The following is a 26807-nucleotide window of genomic DNA, read 5'->3' as shown; positions in this document are numbered from 1 at the left end:
ACTGTACCTGTGGCAATAGGCTAGTTCAAGGTAACCGGTACCACATGCTTTTGACAGAATCTCCCCAGATCAGAATACACAAGTTTACTTATCGTAGTATCTAAGTTCAGTAATGCACACAAACACAACATAAAATTGCACTAAAAGAGAAACATAGCATTATTTCTAACAGCCCACTTGCGCTACAAGGCAAGCATTCATGACTTAGCTTGGTTATGGAATAAACCACAATAGCCTTTGCTGGTTTAACTGTTTGAAACTAACACAGCAGCTACCCACTGGAAATCCTTCATATTTTCAGATTTAGGAAGAGACCTAGGAACTGCATTACATCAAATCAGATCAGTATGCAGCATCCAGCCCCAAACTGAATGGTGATGCCTCTCCAGGGTTTTAGAAAGCAGTGTTTCCCAGCCCTACTAAGAGAACCCAGTAATTGAATGTGGTGCTTTTTGTATGCCATTATAAGTACAACACCTGCCAGGGGTTGGGCTAGATAATCCCTAGGGTCCCCTCCAACTCTACGATTCCACAAACTTCTGCTTAAAAGTCTCCAATGAAGGAGAGGCCTCCACCTTCCAAGGGAGTCCACTGTCGAAGTAGAGTGCTAGGCTGGGATCTTCTTTGAATCCATTTTGTTGAGTTTCCCACACCATTCATCTGGACCTGGGATCTAGCTAAGGTTAGATGTGGCTGCATCCAGGAAACTGTTCTGCAGTTATATTATCTTTGTTTAAAAATACATCATGTGTGAAACAGTCCACAGAGTATACTCATCTCCAGAACTGGAGCTCAAAAAGCTGTGCCCTTGGAAGCACACCGTTTTGAAATTCACTCAGACTCAGCACTGTGTGCTATATACTTAAAGCTGCCAGACAAAAAAGCATCAAAAATAAGACAGCATGTGGAGCCAAGGTGTCTGCAACATTTCCAGGAGTAAAATAGGCTATGGGAATATATATATATATATATATATTCTGTTATATATATATATATATATATTCTGATATATATATATATATATATATATATATATATATATATATATATATGCTTTCGTAGATTTTCACGGGTACAGGAATGCAGGTTTTGGTGTCTTCGGGTGTCTTCCCGTGTAAGACACCCCGACTCTTACACGGGAAGACACCCGAAGACACCAAAACCTGCATATATATATATATATATATATATACACGTTATATATATATATTCTGTTTTCAGTATGGCTCTACAGATTAGGCCTCAAGCTCTTATTAGAGGATCTAGATTTCACATGGGGATGTTGTCAACAATGGCAATTCTGCCTGCCATCCTTCTGCAACAATGTTTAGTCAGCCTTACTCATTTTGATTTCCCAGCCCCTGCTGCTCACAGGGAATAACATGGTAGCATGTTGCTGGATGCTGTGTTCAACATACTGACAGAGCATCACACAGAATGCTCACTGCCCCACTAGGGCATGCCATTTTCAGGAGCAAAACTTAATTTTTGCTAATTTATTCAGTGGGGGGGGGTCATAAAAATATGTTTTGGGGTGTGAGGAATTCAAATCTGCTATTCTTTTTGTGATTGGACAACATGTAGCTTTGTAAATCTACGTCTGCTTTAAACTGCTTTAGGAAAACCAAAGAATTTTAAGTTTATCTTCTGAAAATATCAGGAGATCCTAAATAAATAATAATAATAATAATAATAATAATAATAATAATAATAATAATAATAATATGAAATAATTCATAATAAAATTGCAAGTACTTGGCAATCATTTTTGATGATTTCTATGCAATTTTACAGACATTTCATTTAGCAAGCAAAAAAAATTCATATTAATTTAACCAAAATAGCTTTTGAGTTCCCAAGTCATGTTACCACTTTTTAGAACCCAACATTTTTGGAATTTGAGAGTTTAAAAATTCAGCATGTCCTATGGCCATCCCTTCACCTTCCCCATGGTAAAGTTTGTAATTGAGGGAGATCTATCTATCTTTCCAAAGTACAGTATAAGAGGCTTCATCTCCTCAGAAGGGTTGGCTATGCCTGCAATTAGCATCAAATTTGAGCAAAACAACATCAAACACACTTCGAAAGTTTCCTGCACAAACAAAAAAAAACCCTTGATAAATCTGGCTGGAATTTAGCAGGCAGGCTTAATCTCCTCTAGAAAGACTGCCTTGACAGCAAATTCCAGCAAAGTTTATTTTTTAGATTCCTCATTATAGTCAATGAGGGCAAAACAGAACTTTTGATTTAACTTATCATATTTGGACCCAAATAACAAATAAAATCAGAACATCACACAGTAGGCCTGACACGGATTGGGCTGTTTCCAAATGCTACATATAGAAGATTAATCTTGTGGTTGCAGCACAGCCTTAATATTTCTGACTAAATCACACAGAATATTCAAATGCATCTTAGAAAGGATACAGGAAAGATGCTAGGATTGTCTAATAGTGGACAATCTCTTCATTTGTTGAGATGGAGAATCCAAAGCAGAACAATTAACTAGGGTCCATTTGCATTGTATTCTGTTCATCCCCTCTGCAGTTCCATCAGAGCCTCTCATTCTCATTCTCATCTATGGCAACAAGCAAGCAAGCTCTCTTCCAAATAACTTTGCCTAAAAATAGGCATCTGCTCCCTGTTCTGCCAAAAACATCCAGTCACATCTCAGAAAGGCACACGGGTAGAGAATCTATAGAGAGAATATACACTGCTCTGATCTCCACTGGGGACGCAGGTGGCTCCCTTAAACCAAAAGACACCCCAGGTGTTACATAGTCAACAGCTGGATGCAGATTAAGATAGCTTTTATGTTTTTATTTTGCTAAATTTCCTAGAGGTGTATCTCCATTACTATAAACTCCTTTACTATCTATAACATTAACCTTTATTAACCAATAACATTGAACTATAACCATCTCTCAAGACACTGAAGACAAGAGTTTCCAACTCTATCCATCAGAAGTTATAGGCAAGTGTTATCTTATAACACTTAAAATGTTTTGGGGGGTTATTGGGTTGTTTTTGTTTTGATTTTATGTATTTTGTGTTTTTATATTGTGATTTTATCCTGTGAACCGCCCTGAGACCAGCGGGTATAGGGCGGAATACAAATTTAACGAATAATAGAGAAATAATAATAATCAATGTCACTTTCCTTATCACAAAAGGTACAGATCTTTTGAGGAAATGGGTTTGTTGCAGAATACGTTCCAATCAACTATAATTCTATCCAAAAATAGTGACAGTCTGACGGCATCCGAGGTCCAAAGTGCAGAGGGTACATCTGGTCCCCACCTCATCCGCCTCATGTTCTTAGAATTCTGTTCCCATACCTTTCTGTGGATATGTAAGCTACGAGTCATTCATAAAGTATACTATTTTAGTTTTGTTTCAGGTTCTGTGGTAGCTACAGTGGGTAGTGAAGCATTGTCCAAGTGTTTGCTTCTTCTTCTAAGTAAGACAGTAAGAGCTGTTCGACAGTGGAATTTGCTGCTAAGGAGTGTGGTGGAGTCTCCTTCTTAGGAGGTCTTTAAGCAGAGGCTTGACAACCATATGTCAGGAGTGCTCTGATGGTGTTTCCTGCTTGGCAGTAATTGACCATATACAGGGTTCAGGGTTCCGCTCCGGCAGGAAGGTAAACGGCGTCTCTGTGCACTGCTCTTGTTTGCCAGAAGCGGCTTAGTCCTGCTAGCCACATGACCCAGAAGCTGTATGCTGGCTCCCTCAGCCAATAAAGTGAGATGAGTGCCGCAACCCCAGAGCTGGCCACGACTGGACCTAATGGTCAGGGGTCTCTTTACCTTCTTTAACCCAATCCAGTGTTAAGGAGCAGGGATTTTTCCCCAAGGCAGGACAAGCAAAAGTGTGGATGAGCCCCGGGTCCAGCTTCCTGTTCTCACTCTTTCAGCCCTTCTGATTTTTAAATAATATATAATCACGGTTTGGTCTACTTTTATAGTTTAGAAAATTTGCCCTTTCGTCTGAGTTCGGTGTCTGACAAAACGTTATGATAGCTTTTATACTGTTTTATTGAACACAGGCACATAAGAAATGCGGTTCCTGCTAGACTGCGTTGAAATGCTTGTTCCTGCTCGGCAGTAATGTTATGGAGTTAAATTACCAGTGAAAAATATAACTTTGCTGATGATCAGTGCGCAATAACTAGCCCTGCAGACCCAATTTAAAGATCCACTTTCGTGAACGAAAATCCAGATCCTGTACAAATGCATCTTCATCCTATTTCTATGCAGGCCATTCGTTTCAAAAAGAAAATATACTGTTATAAGTTTTTTTTTGGGGGGGTGAAGACTCCTCCCTGCAAACCCAAGACATTAATGCATGCCAGAATCTAGCTAATATTTGGGATAGGGAGGGAAGATGCAAGCTACAGAACTGTGCTAGACAAGGAATCATTGGGCTGGTTTATGCAAACCAGCCTAGCCGCAATTTACACATGAAATAAGATTCTCAGGTCTGTGCAAAACAAGGGGTGTCAAGGTGACAGGGTGGGGTGTGAGGTGACAAGAAAAAAGATTTGCAGGAGGCTTGGGTTTTTTGGGGAGAGGTGTACTGGGAAGGACAACAATGCCAATTCTCCAGGCCGGAACTTCATGCAGGGGCTGGAAGTCAAGATTCGCCTTAGCACTGGCTGTAGGAGGCTGTGCTAAGAGTCTGGGAGCCACGACTGACTGCTACTTTGGACTCAAACTTGCTGAAGCTAAAGGATGGGCAACAAGAGACACATTTGGGCTATAATGTTCTGCACCTCCTTCTCTGCAGTCTTCTAAGTATAAATGTGTATTAAGAAACCCTATTTCTTAAAGATACTAGCCTCCGCTGTGCCTCGATCTTCCCAACGGGATCACAACCCCTGGAATCTTGTGCAGCAGCTGCTCAGCAGAGATTGGGGTGGCATGTAACAATACTCACCCCTAGTTACTCCCTCTAATTCTTATAGGCTACCTGGAGGAGCCTGGAGACTTGCAGCCTCTTATCATTCTCATCCAGAATGGTGGGATCATGGTAACTGGTGGTTAAGAAATAGTTGGAAAACTTCCTTGCGTTTAGATACAATATCAGAACGTGGGGAAGGCTACACCCATCCACCCTGCTAGCTAATGAGAAAAGGCGGGTACAGGTATGCATTCAGAAACAAGAATTTTGAAATATACTTGGAGTCGAGAATGGATTTCATGCTCTTTATTCAGCTCATAGTGGTGAGGAGGAATGGAAGTTCCCCGAGAATGTCTGCTTTATATACATTATTTACACAAAGGCCCCCATGTGATTGGCTAATTCCAGGATTCTCCTGTAGGCCAATCTGGTTGCGGATTCACTTCCACCTGGAGCTGGATTGGGTGACTCCTGTGGACCAATCAGACTGCTGCATTCTGGACCCTATTGTTCTAGGACCAATCAGACTGCTGCGTTCTGAATCCTATTCAACTCAGAACATAACAAATTTGATGGTTGAAATATAAGTGTTCACTGTGAGAGAATGTGCACTTGGCTGATGGCTGGAACCTCTCTGGAGTCATGTTGGTTTCTCTCTGGGTAGCTGATGTGCCTCCTAGAAGTGCCTGCTGTTTTCCTCCATCTGCTAGTTGTACACACTATATTTCTTAGGAAAGCAAGGATTATAACACACACCTTTGGTCTAGAGTGCTTTCTCATCCAAAGGAAAGCCAAAATCAGATAGTGTGCAGCAGTACATTAGGTTAAGAGAACATAGGTAACTTTGCCCAAGATTTATGGCTGAGATCCAACCCTGACAACCCCAGTCAAAGTCTGACACTGTGTACTACTACACTACACTGGTTCCCACAGCACCAACACCTGCAAACTATAAAATAGTTTCGGTATATCTCATGCTCCTTGCCCACCACCCTTCACTCAAGCAGGAAGCCCCAGGCCTGAAAATTATCCATTGGCAGCGCATGACCATGTGGCCAAAGCATTATCATGTAGTCAGTGGTGGTATGGCATCATCATTGTCACCATCTGTTTATTTGTAGAAGAAGAAGAAGAGGAGGAGGAGGAGTTTGGATTTGATATCCTGCTTTATCACTACCCTAAGGAGTCTCAAAGCAGCTAACATTCTCCTTTCCCTTCCTCCCCCACAACAAACACTCTGTGAGGTGAGTGGGGCTGAGAGACTTCAGAGAAGTGTGACTAGCCCAAGGTCACCCAGCAGCTGCATGTGGAGGAGCGGAGACACGAACCCGGTTCCCCAGATTACGAGTCCACCGCTCTTAACCACTACACCACACTGTATGCTACTCTTCCACAAAACTGTGCCGCCCAAAGCAGCCCGCAACATATGGCTACCAATTTGTTTCTGTGCCCAATTCAAAGTGCTGGTTTTGACCTCTAAAGCCTTAAATGGCTAAGGACCACAATACCTCAAGGACCACCTTTTTCCATATGAACCTCCCCAGACCCTGAGATCATCTTCTGAGGCCCTCCTTCGTGTGCCTCCTCCTCGAGAGGTCCAGAGGGTGGTAACACGAGAACGGGGCCTTCTCTGCAGTGGCTCCCTGTCTATGGAATGCTCTCCCCAGGGAACTTCGCCTGGCGCCTTCATTATGCACCTTTAGGCGCCAGGCAAAACGTTCCTTTTCAACCAGGTCTTTGGTTGATCTGATTGACATCCTATGTCCTTTTAAAATGTGTTCTTTGGGGGTGGAGGGCTATTGGATTATTGTTTTTATTTTTATTATGTATTTTGGTTTTATATCTTGATTTTATTCTGTGAACCGCCCTGAGACCCCCAGATATAGGGCAGTATATAAATTCTATTATTTATTTATTTATTCACCGCAAAAATGGGCAAGCTCAAACCAAGCTAAAACCAAAGCCCACAAATGCCAAACGAACTACCGAGGAAATACATGCAGCTACTGAGGAAATGCACACAGCTAGATATTGCAGCTCACTCCCTTGCAGGTTAAGGGAGGACATGGGCAGCAGCATCGGTACTGTGTGTTCACATACAAGTCAGCTGCAATAAATAGCTTAGAAGGCAGTCTCCAAGGAAGCTGAGTGGTAATTCTGCTAGGACAATGAAAAAGGGCAAGCAGACCAAGGCAGGCATCAGAGACCCATGTGCTTTTGAAAGCATCAGCAAATAAAGCCATATCTATAGTTCTATTGGAGTTAGGAAAAGGCGTGTTGCACTGCTCTACATCCCCACTAGCAGATGGCACCTCATCAATGCAAGCTGCAACCCTACCCACGCAGAGAAGAAGGCAGAGTACATCATGCCTGCAGTTCATAGGCAGGCACGTGTGTTGCCAGAGGCAACCATCACACCCACTCCAGTCGATTCTCTCTCCATCTCTCTCTTTTCCATTGCTTTCATTTGGTGAATTAGTTGCGTCCCTCCAAGCATACAGAATTAAGGAGGGGGAAGTTGAATCTGTAAAGAACAGTAGAGATCATTGCATGTGAAATGTGAAAGAAACAGACCTGCTTTTCTGAGCTCCGTCTTGGAAAAGAGATACAGACATACCTCGGGTTACAGACCCTTCAGGTTGCGCGTTTTTGGGTTACGGACGCTCCGAAACCCAGAAGTACCGCTTTACACATGCACCTGTGCCAGAAATCGCGCTTTACACATGCGCAGAAGCACTGAATCACAACCCACGCGTGTGCAGACGCGGCGCTGTGGGTTGCGGACGCTGTGGGTTGCGAACGTGCCTCCCGCACGGATCACGTTCGCAACCCTAGTGTCCACTGTACTGTACAAGGAAGGGCTGTAGCTCAGTGGTAGACCATGTGAGCTGCATGCAAAAGGTCCCGGGTTCAGTCTCGGTGTTATGTACTGAGTTGAATAGGATCCAAAATGCAGCAGCCTGATTGGTCCTAGAACAACAGGATTCAGAATGCAGCAATATGATTGGTCTGCAGGAGTCACCCAATCCAGCTCCAGATGGAAGTGAATCCACAACCTGATTGGCCTACAGGAGAATCCCATAATTAGCCAATCATGTGCAGCCCATTGTGTAAATAATGTATATAAAACAGATACTTTGGGGGAACTTCCATTCCTCCTCATCAGTATGAGCTGAATAAAGAGCATGAAATCCACTCTCGACTCCAAGTATATTTCACTCTAGTTTCTTCAGGTGGGGCTGGAACTGGCTACACCTGCTTGAAACACTGGAAAACCATGGCCTTTCAAGTGACAATACTAAGATAGAAGGACCGTTGGTCCGATTAGGTTTAAGACAGCTTCCTGTTTCAAGTATACTCAGATATTTAGGCATGAACCCTTCAAAGGAATCCATGATGAACACCCTGTGGGCACACAGCATGATGGTCTTCCTTTTTCTGCTGTCAAAGGGATTAGGAGGGACGCAACTTGGGATAAGAATAACAGCTCAGGATTCCAACCGTTGTTCCATGGCAGAGTACTATAAGAAGAGAGTGGCTATGTCTAGTGATGTGAGGATATTCTCTGCTAGAAAATTCTCCGGAGAATATTCTCCACAAACTGTAAATTCTGTGTCGTCTACATAGCTGTGTTAAACGTACACACCTCATTAATCGAGAATGTTCTCGGGACTATTCTCCAAAAGATTATTCTTGAGAATTTAACATCACTAGGTACAGTATACAAAAATGGGGACATAACATCATAATTTAAAGCAGACATGGGAAGAGCCAAGGAATGTGCATATCTAACTGCCCATGGAGGTATGGCAATGGATGTGAAAAAAATAAAATAGGTTGAGCTTGAGTGGTTGATTTGGTATAACACTAGCAGGTGTTACAGGCCTTTGCGTCTGTGCTTTAATGGACTATATCACGATATGCAGCTTTTGCATGGAGCAAAGGCTGTTCAGGAACATTGTTCTCCAAAAGCATTAAAGACTATTTATGGCACAGCTAGTGATGTTAAGTTCTTGAGAATAATCTTTTGGAGAATATTATTGAGAATATTCTCGATTAATGAGGTGTGTATATTTAAAGCAGCTGTGTAGACGGACACAGGTCCGTATAGTTAACGCTATGGTTTTCCCAGTAGTGATGTATGGAAGTGAGAGCTGGACCATAAAGAAGGCTGATCGCCGAAGAATTGATGCTTTTGAATTATGGTGCTGGAGGAGACTCTTGAGAGTCCCATGGACTGCAAGAAGATCAAACCTCTCCATTCTTAAGGAAATCAGCCCTGAGTGCTCACTGGAAGGACAGATCCTGAAGCTGAGGCTCCAATACTTTGGCCACCTCATGAGAAGACTCCCTGGAAAAGACCCTGATGTTGGGAAAGATGGAGGGCACAAGGAGAAGGGGACGACAGAGGACGAGATGGTTGGACAGTGTTCTTGAAGCCACAAACATGAGTCTGACCAAACTGCAGGAGGCAGTGGAAGACAGGAGTGCCTGGCGTGCTTTGGTCCATGGGGTCACGAAGAATCGGACATGACTAAACGACTAAACAACAACAACAGACGACATAGAATTTACATTTTGTGGAGAATATTCTCCAGAGAATTTTCTAGCAGAGAATATTCTCACCTCACATCACTAACTGTACCAACCAGCAAAGTGCAACAAGCATTTAGGGCTCTGTGCTGGAAGTTCTTATTGTATCTCTTCTGCAGCATGGTTTTAATAACTCAGAAATCCCACTGAGTTCAATAATAAAATAGTTTCCCCCCCCCCCGCCTCCACCACACACATCTACAGTCTGCAGTAAATATAGACCACTCAGCTGTTGCATGTATAAACCAAAAGAAAGTGGGAGGTAAGCTGCAGTAAGGGAACTAGGCATTGGGTCTCTCTTGTTAACGGAAGGTGGGAGTAAATTCTCCTGTCTTGCAACATGAACCAAATTCACCAGAGGGAGCTAAAGTAATACATTCAGATTCTAATAATATGTGCAAATGTTCATGCTACACCAGAAACATTATAGCATACCTGATTTTTCTATTGACATTTTATTCTATTCACATTTATTCTTTGCTATTTAGATACATTTTATAAAGTTATTATTATTTGGATAATCTATTATATGCATGCTGTAAAATGTGATACGGAATCTGTACCTTGGAACACTGGAACGTGCTGCTTTGATGCCACAGTTGCAAGGGGCCTAGCTTATAGTTTTGCTACCAGGCTATGTCTGCTTGGGTAGTTTCTCTTCCTGTGGGAAATTAGTGAAACAAATGCTTCCAAGGTCTATTGCTACTTAGGATTGCCGGTTTCAGATTGTAACAAGGTTGCTGTGCAATCATATGTGTCAGGGGTTCAGGAGCAGAGGCAAGGGCAAGGGAGGAAACAGAGAGCGAGGGGGAGGAGGCAGAGGAAAAGATGAGTGATGACGACGACCCGAGATCTCCGAGTCTTTCCAGTGAATCAGAAGATTCACAGAAAGGAGCACCAGTGGCCAGGGCAAGGGGGGAGCCTAGGGGGACACCCCAGGGAGATAGAGCCAGAGGGGACTCAGAGGAGAGCAGTTGGAAATCGGGACCAGCGTCACCGCCAGAGAGCAGGGAAAAGGAAGAGAGCCAGGGATCAAGCGCTGGCAGCTCACAACAGGGGGGAGGGCATGAGTCAGGAGTGGCCACACCTCCATCGGGGAGCGAAGAAACGGTCAGACGGAAAGTGGAAAGTTGGGCGCGCGCGCCAAGTTCAAATGCACAGGGAAGTGACGCAGTAGGCAGCCCTGAAAGAGAGCCAGGTCCTAAAGCCCGGCGCAAGGAGACAGGAGAGTCCGGGGGGTCGGCGTCAGAAGAATCCAGGAAGGAAGAGACCCCGGGGGGCAGAGGGACCCAGAGGAGAACAGTCAGGCGGAAAAGGTGGAGCAGGGCTAGGGTATTAAGTTGGTGCGCAAGGGGCGGAGACTCAGACGGGACTTCGCCGATCTAGCCATTAGACGTAGAGTTGCACGCAGCAGCTTGAGAATGGAAAATGTAACTCAATAAAGACTTTTACTAAATGATCGCTGGCTAGCGTGATCCTCTGTGAGCTAGGATCTGGAAGCAGCTCTGACAGTAAGTCCCGTCACATTAATTGTGGGCATCTACAGCCTCGAGGAGAGGAGAGAAGCAGGTGCCTACTAGCGAGCTCACGAACGGCAGACGACATGACGGCTGAGCAGCAGATAGCGGAACTCAGAGAAGCAGTGTCACAACTGAATGCCGAGGCTCTCGCATCCAGGAAGAGAGAGGAGGAGGCAGCTGCCGCCTGCAGGGATCTCCAGATCAGGTTGGAAGTGCTTACTAAGCAAGGGCAACTGACACCCAAACAGGAGGGAATTGGGTTGGCGAGACGAACAGGCGGTCTGGTCTCTCACTTCGATGGGAATCTGCAACAGTACCCCAACTTTAGAGCAGATGTAATGTGTGCACTGCAACTGCTGAAAAGAGACTTTAGAGATGAGCAAGAAAAAGTGGGATTCATCATGTCTCATTTGCATGGAGATGCCAAAGCATGGCTGCGCAATTTGTGGAGGGATGGGGATCCGGCGCTCCAAAATGCGGATGCCTTTATTAAAGCGATGGATGGATGTTTCTTATCAAGTATTGACGTGGATCTTGCTCGGCAGCAGATTCATGGATTGAAACAAGGGAGGGCCAGCGTAAGGCAGTATCATGCACGCTTTTTCGCCTTGGTCAGTGCCCTGGAATGGGACAGAGATTCGGCTCCGGTAAGAGACCTGTTTTGGGAGGGATTGCACAGCTCGGTTAAAGATGAAATTGCGAGGGGGGAGAGACCCCGGACCACGCAGGAGATCGTTCAGAGGGCGCTGGCGGTGGGGGTGCGGCTGGAAGAACATCCGTGGAGCAGGGACGAAGGGCGCAGCGGGCGCGAACCAGCCAGGGGCTCCTCCTTCCTTCCCAGAGAAGCAGCGCGTGCGCAATCCACGCCTCCAACAGGGGGAGGGGTGGAACCGATGGAGGTTGGGAGTGCAAGGGCTCAGTCAGCAGCCAGAGCCCTAGCACCGGCAGCAGTGAAAGCGAAGCCTCCTAGAGGGAACAGGAAGTGTTATATCTGCGAGGATCCAGGGCATATGGCGAAAGAGTGTCCCCGGAGGCTCCACAAGCACACTGCAGCCTCAGCAATGGTGACTGCAGCAACGCAGCAAGGAGAACCACAGCAGGGAAACGACGAGGTCTGGCTGGAGGAAGAGGCACTGGGGCCCAGCCAGACGTGTCAGTGAAGCAGTCCCCAGGGATTTTACCGCCCATGGACCCCCTCCCGCCCAAGCCAGTAGTGAGGCTCACCGCATCGCTCCAGCTACCCAATGGAATCACCATGGACGTGCCAATCTCCGTCGACTCGGGAAGCAATGCAGACTTCATAGGGCAGGACTTTGTCGACCGGCACGCTATACAGTTGCTGCCTGCCACGCTGCCCCTGCAGGTTGTCACGGTGGATGGCAGGGAGCTGCTAGGGGGGCAAGTGGTGAAGCAGACGCCACCTATGGTGCTGCGGCTTGGAAATCACAGGGAAATCATCAGCTTCAACATCACTCAACTGTCGGACACGCCTATTGTATTGGGCATGAGTTGGCTGGACAAGCACAGCCCGACGCTGGCTTGGTACCAGAGGCAGCTGACCTTCGGCTCTTCCTTTTGTGCTGAACACTGCATCATGCCCCGGCAGGAAGGGGAGCAAGAGGAGTCACAGCTGCTGCTAGGCACGCTGCAAGCGATTCCCCACAAGTACGCAGAATTTTTGGAGGTTTTCTGCGAGAAGGAGGCAGACAGGCTACCCCCCCACAGACCATATGACTGCAAAATTGACCTGCTGCCGGGGGCGGCGCTGCCTAAAGGGAAGCTGTATTCCATGTCTGAGGACGAACTGCAGGAACTCAAAGAGTTCGTAGATCATAATTTGGAGCGCGGTTTCATCCGGGAGTCCAAGGCAGCGGGGGGCAGTCCTGTATTCTTTGTTAAGAAGCGGGACACGCCCCAAAAAAGGCTGGTCGTGGACTATCACATCTTAAACAGTGTGACCAAGCCATCGGACTTCCCCATGCCCCGAATCGACGACCTCCTCGCAAAGGTACGGAAGGGCAGAGTGTTCACCAAGTTAGACCTGCGGGGGGCGTACAACCTCATTCGCATGCGGGAGGGAGATGAGTGGAAGACAGCCATGTTCACGCCACTGGGCACCTTCGAGTATAGAGTTATGCCTTTTGGATTGCAAAATGGCTCCCACGTTTTTCAAGCGTTCATGCATCACGTGTTGGCGGGGCTACTCTACAAGACGTGCGTCTGTTTCTTAGATGACATCCTGATCTTTTCGGAATCGCAGCAGGAGCATGACAGACACGTCAAGGAAGTGCTGACCAGGCTGCAGCAGCATAGGCTCTACGCCAAGCTGGAGAAGTGCCAGTTCGACGTGACGGAGGTGGATTTTCTGGGCTACAAGTTGTCTGACAAGGGGCTCGCCATGGACAGCGCCAAGGTTCAAGCGGTGTTGGATTGGAAAAGCCCGCGCAACCGGAAGGAGGTCCAACGATTTGTCGGCTTCGCGAATTTCTATCGCAAGTTCATCAAAGGCTTCGCTATGCAGACAGCGGCCATCACAGACACGCTTAGCTCCAAGAAAAAGACGTTCATCTGGACGGAGCAGGCGGAGCGGTCCTTTCAGGCACTCAAACGTCTCTTCGCGTCGGAAGAGCAGCTGCTGCATGTCGACCCCAGCAGGCCGATGAGGGTCGAGACAGACGCCTCGGACAGAGCCGTGGGAGCAGTCCTGCTGCAGAGAGACCCGCAGGGGGTTTGGCGGCCGGGGGCGTTTTACTCCAGGAAGCTCAGCAAGTCCGAACAGAACTACACCATCTGGGACAGGGAGTTGCTGGCCATTCATGCAGCATTCAAAGCGTGGAGGCACTTCCTGATCGGCGCCAAGCACACGGTGCAGGTCTGCACGGACCACAAGAATCTGGAGCACTGGCGCACGGCACAGTTCCTGAACCAGAGGCAGATACGTTGGGCTGAGTTCTTTGCGAACTTCGACTTCCGAATAGAGTATGTCCCGGGGGACACCAACATCATGGCGGACGCGCTCTCCCGTAAGCCACAGTATCTGGAGGACGCCACGCCAGCGGCCGCCATGCACATCTTCGCACCAACAGTGTGGGCGTGCGCTGCGGCGACAGTGGACCTGGAGGCGGTGCGACGAGCGTTGCAGAATGACTCCTTCGCGCAAGCAAAGGGGCACGGCAGCGACCGACGGGTTCCAGCTGAGAGATGGATTGCTCATCCGTAAAGGGGCCATCTACGTGCCGGGAGACGAACTTCGCGCCAAGGTACTGCATCAGCTGCACGACGCGCCCACTGCCGGGCACTTTGGCAAGGAGAAGACGGTAGAATTAGTCGCCAGGGATTTCTGGTGGCCCGGAATGAGAGGGGAGGTCGCGGACTACGTGGCGAGGTGCGACACCTGCCAGAGGGCCAAACCAGTGCACAGACCGCCGGCCGGACTGTTGGAACCGCTGCAAACTCCGGTCGAACCATGGGAGAGAGTCGCCCTGGACTTCGTCACGGATCTGCCCAGCTCGAGGGGCAAGACGGCCGTGCTGGTGGTGGTGGACTTGTTCTCCAAGATGGCACATTTCATCCCGTGTGCGAAGGTGGCCACGGCGGAACAAACCGCCAAACTGTTCATAGACCACGTGTTCAAGGTTCACGGTCTGCCACGGTCTATTCTGTCCGACCGCGGGCGGCAGTTCATCTCGAATTTCTGGCAGAAGCTGATGGGCTTCCTAAACGTCAAGATCAACCTGGCGTCGGCGAGACACCCGCAGACCAACGGGCAAGCGGAGCGGGTCAATGCCATCATGCAGCAGTACCTGAGATGCTATGCGAATCAACAGCCTGCGACGTGGGTGGATTACCTGCCGCTCGCCGAGTTCGCCTACAACAACACGAAGCACGTGTCCACGGGGGTCACGCCGTTCTTCGCCAACAACGGGAGGCACCCCAGATCCTTCCCGGGACTGGAAAGAATGGTGGAGGGGGAGCCGCAGACAGCAGATGCGTTCGCGTCGGAGTTGCAGGAGGTCCACGATCAGCTGCGGCGGCACCTGGAGCTGGCCAAACACGCATACAAGGTGCAGGCAGACAAACACAGAAGGGTTGGCAAAGAGATCCATGTGGGAGACTGGGTCTGGTTAGCAGCCCACGCAGTGCCGGCCAGGTCGTTGGCCAAGAAGAAACTAGGGCATAAGCAACTGGGGCCCTACCAAGTCGAAGAGCAGGTCAACCCGGTGGCTTTCAGGCTGGCGCTTCCGGAGGGTTCCAGTATGCATCCGGTGTTCCACAGATCGGTGCTCACTCCCTACAAGGCACCGCACAGGTTTCAGGAACCCGGAACGGCGCCGAGTCCGCTCAGGGAAAGAACCGGGCACGCGGGGGTGGCACAGGAGGAGCGCATCAACGAAGTCACGGAAATTTTGGACTCCAGGTGGGGGGAAGAGGGAGTAGAATACCTTCTCGCCAAGGAGGGCACCCCGGCCAGTGCGAACAGCTGGGTGCCGGGCTACGCCTTGGATGAACCTCTGCTCAAGGACGAGTTTCATGCCCTCTTCCCGCATAGACCAATGCCAGCAGACCTTTTCGACGACTGGCTTTTCACTCCCACACTTTCTGCAAGCATGTTCCGGGGGTTCGACTCGGAAGAGGACCCGATACGAGATGCCCGTTCCCCGGAGGGGTCACCCTCGGGATCTGCCTCAGAACCCTCGTATTGGTGGGACGATAGACCAGAGGAGCAGTGGCGCAAGAGGTGGCTGGAAGGTCCCGGACGAGCAACGCCGCCAGGAGGCAGTGAGGGAGAGACGGACATGGACGTTTTCGGGGACGACCTTGGTTTCGAGCACGGCGGCACAGAGATGGACGCGGAGGTGACCGTCGTCGACGAGAGCAGGGAGGAAGAACCGGGAGACTTCAAATGGAGGCCCACCACGGGAAGCGAACGGTATCCGACGTTCGTCCCTCTGCCGCAGCAGCACCCAGCTCCCGCACCGGAAGGAGGGGAGGGGGGAACGGGGGGCTTCGAGGGGGGGATGGATGTCAGGGGTTCAGGAGCAGAGGCAAGGGCAAGGGAGGAAACAGAGAGCGAGGGGGAGGAGGCAGAGGAAAAGATGAGTGATGACGACGACCCGAGATCTCCGAGTCTTTCCAGTGAATCAGAAGATTCACAGAAAGGAGCACCAGTGGCCAGGGCAAGGGGGGAGCCTAGGGGGACACCCCAGGGAGATAGAGCCAGAGGGGACTCAGAGGAGAGCAGTTGGAAATCGGGACCAGCGTCACCGCCAGAGAGCAGGGAAAAGGAAGAGAGCCAGGGATCAAGCGCTGGCAGCTCACAACAGGGGGGAGGGCATGAGTCAGGAGTGGCCACACCTCCATCGGGGAGCGAAGAAACGGTCAGACGGAAAGTGGAAAGTTGGGCGCGCGCGCCAAGTTCAAATGCACAGGGAAGTGACGCAGTAGGCAGCCCTGAAAGAGAGCCAGGTCCTAAAGCCCGGCGCAAGGAGACAGGAGAGTCCGGGGGGTCGGCGTCAGAAGAATCCAGGAAGGAAGAGACCCCGGGGGGCAGAGGGACCCAGAGGAGAACAGTCAGGCGGAAAAGGTGGAGCAGGGCTAGGGTATTAAGTTGGTGCGCAAGGGGCGGAGACTCAGACGGGACTTCGCCGATCTAGCCATTAGACGTAGAGTTGCACGCAGCAGCTTGAGAATGGAAAATGTAACTCAATAAAGACTTTTACTAAATGATCGCTGGCTAGCGTGATCCTCTGTGAGCTAGGATCTGGAAGCAGCTCAACCCTGCTGAACATAGTGTATTAACAAGCATATTGTCAAATATGCTTGTTAATACACTATGTTCAGCAGGGTTGAACAACATAGGGTTGTGCACAGGACAGCAACCTCAGGCAACTTCTAGGAGGTTAGTTGTATTAGTCTGTTGCAACAAAAACAGCAATGAATTTTGTAGCACCTTACAGACCTAGCAATTTTATCAAGGCATAAGCTTTCACAGACTAGCGTCCATTTCATAGCTCAGTCAGTAGAGCATGAGACTTGTGGTCCCTTCTAATCCTACAAATCTATGATTTTGTCTATACAAGCAGAAACTTATCTTTACATGTGTATTTTATATACTTTGATGTCCATCATGCCTTTCTTTGTTACCACAAACTGCTGGCTATAGAACAGGCACAGGCAAACTCGGCCCCCCAGATGTTTTGGGACTACAACTCCCATCATCCCTGACCACTGGTCCTGTTAGCTAGGGATGATGGGAGTCGTAGTCCCAAAACATCTGGAGGGCTGAGTTTGCCTATGCCTGCTATAGAAGCTGCTTCCCTCTTACAAAACTGCAAATTAGAAACTGTATTTCACTCAGGTAAGCGGGGTTAGGATTGCAGTCTTACTTGTAATTTTAAAAACAAGCACGAACACAAGTCTGCCCCCCCCTCACTGCCACAAACATGCTGTATGCGGCATTCCAGGCACTCGCATTCTGTAACCTTTATTACATAGCTAGACTTGCAGCTATGAAGGTGATATTGTGCTTTATGTACTAGGTCTTGAAAGTGACAGTTTCCTTGAGATAAGTGCAGATCATATCACAACTGGATTCACAGTGATTTAGCCCAGCTTTCAAAAATAATTTGCATTGGTTTGAAGGTTCATGAAAAGCTATGAAAGGAAGCTTACAGGTGGTTTTTCTTTGGCTTTTTTGGAATTGGTTCTTTTGAGATAATTTTCATTGCCGTTGCAGATAGAGTACATTGTATTATCTGTAAGTCCAGCCACGGAATAGATGTTCTAAAAAGGAAATGGCTCGGAATGTGACATGCAGTATGTTGCAAATATCACCACAGACCTTTGTACCCATTTCAGAAATCACAAGTCAGCAGCTACAATGGAGGCTATTGCAAGATAATAATAATATAAATGTCCACAGCTATTCAGACTTAGAAATATTCCAAGCACCATCCAAACTCAGAACACTATTTATTTCCTATATTTTTGTCCTGTTTTCTAGACTATTATCTCCAAAAGCAGATCACATAAATGAAAAAACCAAAGAGATAAAAAGCATAGGCCCTGACATCAGGCTTACAAACTCAAAAGGTAAAACATACAAGGGAAGGTGAGTGGACAGTATTTGTAGAGTAGAAAGATCAGCCTTTCAAGGCCGAAACACAGTGGTAAGCTGTAAGAATTTACATCCAGTGGATTGTGAAATCATTTTATTAAACAACAGAAGTTCCTCAGTGGAATTGTACATGCCCATTCTTCTTATTTCTGAGGCTTACAGATCCTGGTATTATTATTATTATTATTATTTTGCACTATAACTTGTAAACTCCCCCACCCCTTTTCCTGCCCCCAGATCTTTATCCACCCCCTGCACATTCCTATCAGCCCTCAAAGGGGTCAATATCATTTTGGGCTGAAGGATGGAGCCTGCTCACTTTTTCCTGGAGATGGACACTCTCTCTCTCTCTCTCTCTCTCTCTCTCTCTCTCACACACACACACACACACAGACACAGAATCTTGCTATTTAAAAAAGGGTGGGAGAACAACCACGTAAAGTAGAGAATTGTAGCGTTTATAGGGACCACAGTGGTCAAGTTCAGGCACCCCCAACCTGCAGCCCTCCAGATGTTTTGGTCTACAACTCCCATGAACCCTAGCTAACAGGACCAGTGGTCAGGGATTATGGGAATTGTAGTCCAAAACACCTGGAGGGCCGAAGGGTGGGGATGCCAGGTCTAGTCCAATCCTCTTCTATGCAGGAATCTCAACTAAAACCTCCAAGACAAATGGCCATTGAAACGTCTGCTTAAAAACCTCCAATGAAGGAGAGTTCACCACCTTCCAAGAGAGCCCACTCCACTGTTGAACAGCTCTCACCATAAGAAAGTTCCTCCTGCTGTGTAGTCAGAACCTCCTTTATTGCAACTTGAATCCATTGGTTTGGGTTCTACCCTCTAGAGCAGGAAAAACAAGCTTGCTCCATCCTCCATGTGACCGCCCTTAGCTATTTGAAGATGTCAGTCATGTCTGCTCTCAGTCTCCTCTTTTCCAGGCTAAACATACCTAGCTCCTTTAACCGTTCCAGATTCTTTATGATCAGGGTCACCCTCATCCACACATGTTCCAGCTTGTTAACTTCTTTCTTAAATTGTGGAACCCAGAACTGGACACAATACTCCAGGTGTGGCCTGACCAAGGCAGAATAGAGCAGCACTATGACTATCCTTAGGGGATGCGGGTGGCGCTGTGGGTTAAACCACAGAGCCTAGGACTTGCCGATCAGAAGGTCAGCGGTTCGAATCCCTGCGACGGGGTGAACTCCCGTTGCTCGGTCCCTGCTCCTGCCAACCTAGCAATTCAAAAGCACATCAAAGTGCAAGTAGATAAGTAGGTACCGCTTTGGCGGGAAGGTAAACGGCATTTCCATGCGCTGCTCTGGTTCGCCAGAAGCGGCTTAGTCATGCTGGCCACATGACCCAGAAGCTGTACACTGGCTCCCTCGGCCAATAAAGCGAGATGAGCGCCGCAACCCTAGAGTCGGCCATGACTGGACCTAATGGTCAGAGGTCCCTTTACCTTTTATGACTACCCTTGATCTAGACACTATACTTCTGTGGATGCAGCCTCTAATATAATTAGCGCCCCCCCCTCCAATAGCTCCTTTGCTGGAAGCAACAATACAAACCACACAGTGAAGAAACAAAAGCCTACCATACTCATTCCTTAAGCAATGAAGAGCATGTGCAGAGCGCTTTTCCCTAGATTACCATGATCTATTTACAAACACTCCGCCTTTTTCCCTTAAGCCTTTTCCCTTTTCGCCTAAGCCCTTTGTGGCTTAGGACCCTTGTATTTACCGGACCGCCTCTCCTGGTATGCCCCACAGAGGACCTTAAGGTCCATGAATAACCATAGTTTAGAGGTCCCGGGCCCTAAGGAAGACTCCACCAGGGCCAGGGCCTTTTCAGTGATGGCTCCTACCTGGTGGAATGCTCTGTCCCATGAGACTAGGGCCCTTCAGGATTTAACCTCCTTCCATCAGGCCTGTAAGACAGAGCTATTCCACCTGGCCTTTAATTTGAATTCAACCTGATCTTTTATTTCCCTTCTCTTCCCTCCCCCTCCCCTTTTATGAAGATTACCCGCTCTGAGACCCCACAGCTAATTCTCCCCTGACTTCCTTGCTGGCCCAAGTAGGACTAATTCAGCCAGCTAGCCCTGGTGATTATCTAATGCTTATTAGATGGATTTCCCCTACTGTAAATAGATTTCTGAACTTTGAATTTTATTGTTATTCGTGTTTTTATACTGTATTTTATGCTGCTTTTATAATTAAGTGTTTTAAACCGGGAAGGGTGGGGTATAAATAAAATTATATTATTATTATGGGACTAAAGGTAAAGGAACTCCAGGTCATGCGGCCAGCATGACTAAGCTGCTTCTGGTGAACCAGAGCAGTGCACGGAAACACCATTTACCTTCCCGCCAGAGCGGTACCTATTTATCTACTTGCACTTTGACGTGCTTTCGAACTGCTAGGTTGGCAGGAGCATTATGGGACTAGTGGTGGCTTAAGAGAGAGAAAAAACAAGAATCCCCTCAAAAGATAGGGGGGAAATTATTTTTTAAAAAATAGACATTGATATCATTTAAACTATATCCATATATAAAATCTACGAAAGTCATACGAACCATTTAAAAAAAAAACACAACAGCAGGGCACCTGCCCTTTAATTAGCAGCCGCCGCCCCGCCCCTTTCCTATCTCCTTGCACGCCTCCAGCCAGGCTTTGCCCTCCTCGCTTCTTCCTCATCTCTCATTCTCCGCCCCCTTCCGCTCCGGAGGCTCCTCCCTCTTCTCCCCCCCTTCCTACCACCTGAAAGCTTTGCCTCGCCCCTCCCCTCCGCATCCCCAAAGGGGCGCAGCCGGCGCACGCGCAGCCCCACGGTAAACAAGGGGTGGGGAGAGGGAAAGGCCCGAGGCCCCGCCCACATCGCGGCGTGAACGTTCCAAGGGCTTCCCTTCCCTTTTGCTTTCGGGCAGGGGAAGCGAGCTTTCCCCCTTTCTCGGCGGCGGCGGCGGCGGCGCCTGCGCGCTGGCCTCAACATCCGGGCACTGGGGCAGGATGAATGCTCCTTTCCAAGATGGCGGCGGAGGGAGGAGGGAAGGAGATGAACGAGATTAAGACCCAGTTTACCACCCGCGAGGGGCTGTACAAGCTGCTGAGCCACTCGGAGTACAGCCGGCCCAACAGGGTGCCCTTCAACTCGCAGGGCTCCAACCCCGTCCGCGTCTCCTTCGTCAACGTCAACGACCAGAGCGGCAACGGCGACCGGCTCTGCTTCAATGTGGGCCGGGAGCTCTACTTCTACATCTACAAGGGGGTCCGCAAGGTAAAGGGACGGGAAGGGGAGGGCGCCGCCGCTCGGAAGGGGCTGCCGGCGTCGCGCTGAGGAAGGCGGCGCGGCCTGAGGAGGGGCGCTCGGGGCTGGCGGGGTGGCGTGAAGGGGCGCCCGGCCCTCTCTGGCTGGGCTCACCCTCGCCGAGAGGCTGCCTGACTGGCGTAACCGCCTCCGCCGCCGCGCGGGAGCTGTCAACAAACACGTTTCCCTCGCTTCCTTTAAAAAAAAGGGGGGGAGAAATCCGTTAAAGGGTCCCCCACCCCTTGTAGCTTTTTTGGGTAGGTGGGTTGGTGTGAGGGAGGTAACTTTGCGTGGTTTGGAGAGCAATGGAGGTGTCCTTGCTGGGCTCAGGAGTATAGGGCAGGTTACACAGGTCTCTCTTAAGTGCTGTGGGTCTTCACTTTGAATAAGATAAAAGCAAATGGAAGCGGGGAGGCGGCAGCAAGACCTTTTTTCTTCTTCTTCTTTTCGCCTTGGAAGGCTTTAATGTAACCTGCCCTCTTGACAGGAAGCACAAAAAGGTGTCTCTGGAAGTATGTGTGGGTGGACTGCTGGATACCTTTAAAAAGTTGGCTGCCGTGCTCTTCGAGGAAGAGCAATAAAATAAGAAGGATGGACTTCTTGTTCTGTTGATTTACTTTTTTTATTTTCAGAAGCGCTGTTAGCTAAAGCAGTATTGATCATTTTGGTATTCCAGGAACGCTTGTGCTGTAAGGTGAATGTATTTACCCTTAAACAAAGCTGGTCTATAGGAGCCCTTCCAGCTCTCCGTTTACAGGACAAATGAATTCTGGATGCGTTCATTTTCATTCACTGCCTCATGAGATTTTGGGAGGAAAGAATTATTTTGTCATCATTGTGTCAACACCCTTTTGAGGTGCATGTAGTTTGCAAGGAAAACTGGTTTTAGCTAGGAAAACTGGGAATTTTGATGTAGAAAGTGAGGAGTTACAGCAGTGTTCTGGTTGGTAGTGAGTTTTGGTTGGAAAATGTTTTCAAAGTAGTGAAGCTTCTTGTGTGTTTAATGTAAGCGTAGGTGCTGATATGAGATAGTGTAATAGAAACAGCTCTTAAGAGCATGCTGGATCAGGCCACTGGCCTAACTAGTCCAGCACCTTGTTCTCACAGTGGCCAGCCAGATGCCTGTGGGAAGCCTGAAAGAGAAGTGATAAAGTTTTTTTAGCCATTCACTTGATATTAAATAATATGTAATCACAGTTAAGTTTATTTGGATAGTTTAGAAAGTTTGCATTTTCACCTGTGAGTTGGGTGCCTAAATCATACAATACCATGTTAATGAACATAGGCATGTAGATGCTGATAATGATAATGATAATAATAATATCTGGTACCTGCTGTATTATATTGAAATGCCAGTTTCCTACTCAGTAGTAACACGATGGGTTGAATTGCCAGTGAAAAATCAAACACTCTAGTTGAGGATCAGTTTGCAGTAACTAGCCCTACAGACCTATTTTTAAGTATCCTCTTAGATCAACTAAAGCCCAAATCTTGTACACATGCACCTGTGCCATATATTGATGCAAGCTTTTCATTTCAAAAGGAGAAAACAGAGACCTTCTGACTATATACAAATTAAGTGGTGTGCTAATTAACATTGGCAAATGAAGCTTTGTGGTTTCATTTCATAGCCTGATGAAGTTATTACCACGTCTTAATTGCTTGAACTTTATCGTTTCTATGACTCTTCTGTCTGAGATTCAGTGCCCTAATACATAATTAAAACATTAGTTCATCTTTCCTCAACAGTCTGGTCTATACTGTATTAAGATTCATATTCGGTGTAATATTTGTTTGTTCGCTTCAGCCAAGAAAGAGTTCAAGGGTGGCTTTTAGATCACTTTATTGAAGAAGAAAAAGAAGAAAGCCCCTACTCTCATGCTTATACTTTAAACAGACACAACACAGAAGTAAAATGGATAGGGATGGAGGAGGCAATAAGCAAACTTGTCTACAAGTTCTTTGTTTTTCTCTATTGACGAGTTGGGGTGAAAAAGTTTAAGGTAAGAAGCGGCAAAATCTTGGTGCATTGGTGGCGCGGCCCTACCTCTCTCCTCTTTCCTCCATTACTGCAACTGGATATAATGGCTGCTGCCAGGTGACAGTTGCTGAAGGAAGGAGTCTGGCTCCTCAGTAGAGCTGTAAATGACCACTCATGCCTTCCCTTGTTTACAACCAAATGCTACTCATGGGAACTAATTTTCAAGATGACCCAGTCTCTGAGTCATTAAATTTCTGTGGCACCAGTTATCACAATTGTAAAATATGGGGAAAGGGGTGTGCAGTTTGGAAGTAGGACAGAGATCTTGAAGTGAAATGGTCAACAAGGAAGCCAGTATATTTTGTTTGGCTTTCTGAAGCCATTTAGGTTCTCCCTTTTGATTAAAAGAATAATGTCATACTGAATGAATGACAGTAAGCTCTGTTGAGAAACATCTAGTATATTTCAGATCCAGCTGTAAATATTTTGAAAGGCAGAACAAAAGTCAAGCAATACTTGGCTAGAGCCATGAATAGCCTTAAAAAGTGCTTGAATCAAAAACAGTATCTTAGCTGGCAGTGCTCAGATTTCTATGTTAAGAAATTGATATTAAAGGTTTCTTTGGTAATCTTTATTTGGTAATCTTTGGTAATCTTCTTTGGTAATCTTTGATACAGGCATTTTGTATGAGAGGCCTTTTTGGTTTTAGTAATAATTAAATGTTTTAGACATCTTATCAAAGGAACGTATAGGGTTCTGTTTTCTCCTTGAAGAAAGCTATGGAAGAAGAAAGTAGAAAATGTGAAACATTATGTTCTGAAAATGAAACTTTTTAGTTAGAATGCAGCAAATCATGTGCTAAACCAGTGATGTCAGGTGGACATCTTCAAAAACAGTGAACTTTTTCCAGTGGTTCACTTTTCCGTGGAAATTTAATACTTTCATAAGTTCATTAGTAACAATGAATGGATGCCAGTTGCAAATACAATATTAGGCAAGCTCACCAGTTTGAAAGTTGTAGTTAATGTTTTTCATAAGATTATCCCTATCAAGTGTGAGAGAGAATACATGCATTTGTAAGTGGCAGGTGCAAGGGAATCGAAACAACATGTTGACCATTTTCAATACCCTTTTGCCTTAAATTTAGAAAATGTAAGGTGAATACGTGCTACTGTCATTAAATTGTACAAGTATTCCAAAAGAAATGTCTACATAATATATCATTTAAGCCACTTCAAGTGTGCTTTGTAGGACAAATTTTTTTTTGGAGTGCTTTTATCTTTGTTTACTAAATGGAAGAAAAATAAACATATTAAACTAGATCACTTTCTATGGCATCAGAAAATTTCCCAGTGCAAACAGAAAGATTTCCAGAAAACTGGTGTAATGGTTAGAGCATTTGACTAGAACCTGGGAGGGCAGGGTTCTGATCCCCCACCCATGGAGCGGTCTAGGTGGCTTTGGGCTGGTCACTATCTTGCAACCTAATAGACCTCACAGGGTTGTTGTTTTGAGCATGAAATAAAGAGGAGAACCATGTATGCCACCTTGGGCTGTTTGCAAGAAATGTGCAATATAAATGTAGCAATAAAAAATCAGTATTAAGTTCGGTTTAGGAACTTAATCTGTCCTGGAAGTCTGTTCTTAAACCGAAACCGTTCTTAAACCGAGGTGCCACTGTACTTACATACATTATTTTCAATTATTCATAGGGCTATAGGAGCAATCTATAGAAACAGATAAATAGTATTTATCTTTCCGTTTGCTATTTGAAGGCCAGTTTTTATTCATGGGCTATCCAGATTACCGTGTTCTTGCTTAGCTGCCTACTTCTGAAATCTCATTGTGTTGATTCATTCCCCCTAAACCTAGTTGTACAGAAATAACATTCCAAGTGAAGACTAAAGTCTCATGTCTTTGCACATCATTGTCTCTTTGGTTGTAATTTATTAGCATTTATTACTAGTATTTATATACTGTAACTAGTTTAATGGGCACTTTATAGAACAGAACAGAACGGGTCCCAGCATACCTTTTAAAACACTTATGATACAATTGCAAATCCTTACGTTAAGCCTGCTTCAGGGGCTTGCGTGTCCCTAGTGGAATTTTGGCCTTCAACCTTTTGAAATAGCAAGCCATGTTTATCAACTGTTACTTCATATTCTAAAGCAAATTGTGATAAACATGTTCATTTTTTCTACAAAGGTAAAAGGCAGAAATTCCTCTGGGTGTTTTGCAAGTTCATGAACATGCCTAAAATTAGGTATTTCAGTTTAAACTCCTTGAGGCAGAGACTTGTCTCTTGATTCTGTAAAACACCATTAACAACAACAACAACAAAAAGTTCTTGTGTCCATGTTGATGACGCTTGTATGTACTGAAATATCGGTTTCCAAAGCAGTTCACCACTGTATAAAAAGATACAAATTAGTGTGGTTAGCAAGTTGCTGATTGAAACACTGAGTACAAATTCTCCTTGAATCATCCTGTTTGTTGTTTTTGGATCCCAGCTTTTGAATCTTTTTTGCTGATGACCGTAGGCTCGAATGATGGAGCTGAATCTTGGGAGTTCATACTTCATGCTTCCTATTCTTATTTTGCCTACCTGTCTCAGAGGATTGTTAGGCTACAGTGTTGTTCTGAACCACTGTCAGAAATTAGCTAGTCACGTTTTGCTATTGGCACAGATCCAATTGCTACCGCACGGAGATCTCTGGATGCCATGTTGCTGACCGGGGAAAGCAAAATGTCACTTAGAGAAGGTTCTGAAATATTTTCCTTGAAACTTGAATTTGTTTTATTCTGGATTGTTTTACTTGATGTTTTAAAGTATTGTAAGCAGCTTTGAGATTTGTTCTATAAAATATAAAGTGGTATAGAAATGAAATGAACAACAACAACAACTTCGTGGGGGTGTGGGATGGCACCTAGACATTTCATTTTGTTGACCATATCCTAAGTTATGCCATTTGGCGATTCGATTATATATCTGAGTTTCTAATACTGTTCTGAATTCTCTGGAGAAAGAGTATGAAACAAAAATATCAAAATAAGTGCTAATTGAAACGATAACCGATTTTATGGCTCTATACTACCCCAAGAATAATCAGGCTCCCCCCAAATATTTAACATAAGCATTAAAGAACTAGTTAATATATACAACACCCATGTACCAATCACCTGTGAGTAAATTCGTATTTTCTATTTTGCTGAAATTATGCAAATTATCTTCATCATTTGACTTTGTCATAGCTTGTTTGTAATTGTTAGTGGCAAACACTCATTGCACATTGATCATGTCCTGTGGGAAGTACTGGTATTCTAGGGTGCATATTGTCCTATTCCCAGTTGCCTGAGAGTACAATTATGTTTAGTGGTTCTTACT

General features: G+C 46.4%; 2 protein-coding genes across 2 annotated transcripts in view; one reads left to right on the top strand and one right to left on the bottom strand.

Annotated features, from left to right (window-relative positions):
- The window catches only part of LOC309530761 (uncharacterized protein), a 146218-nt gene that overhangs the window by 38331 nt on the left and 81080 nt on the right, over positions 1-26807 (bottom strand). The gene's annotated exons all lie outside the window — the stretch shown is intronic.
- Positions 21043-26807, top strand: part of WDR20 (WD repeat domain 20) — a 54327-nt gene continuing 48562 nt past the window's right edge. The window contains exon 1 of the mRNA XM_082218052.1: positions 21043-21408. Coding sequence (XP_082074178.1) covers positions 21145-21408 — 264 coding nt within the window. The 5' untranslated portion in view covers positions 21043-21144. The remainder of the gene's footprint in view (positions 21409-26807) is intronic.

The sequence above is a fragment of the Podarcis vaucheri genome (genome assembly GCF_965113315.1).
Source record: "Podarcis vaucheri genome assembly, chromosome: 1".
Lineage (NCBI taxonomy): Eukaryota > Metazoa > Chordata > Lepidosauria > Squamata > Lacertidae > Podarcis > Podarcis vaucheri.
This window is presented reverse-complemented; position numbering and strand designations above follow the sequence as displayed.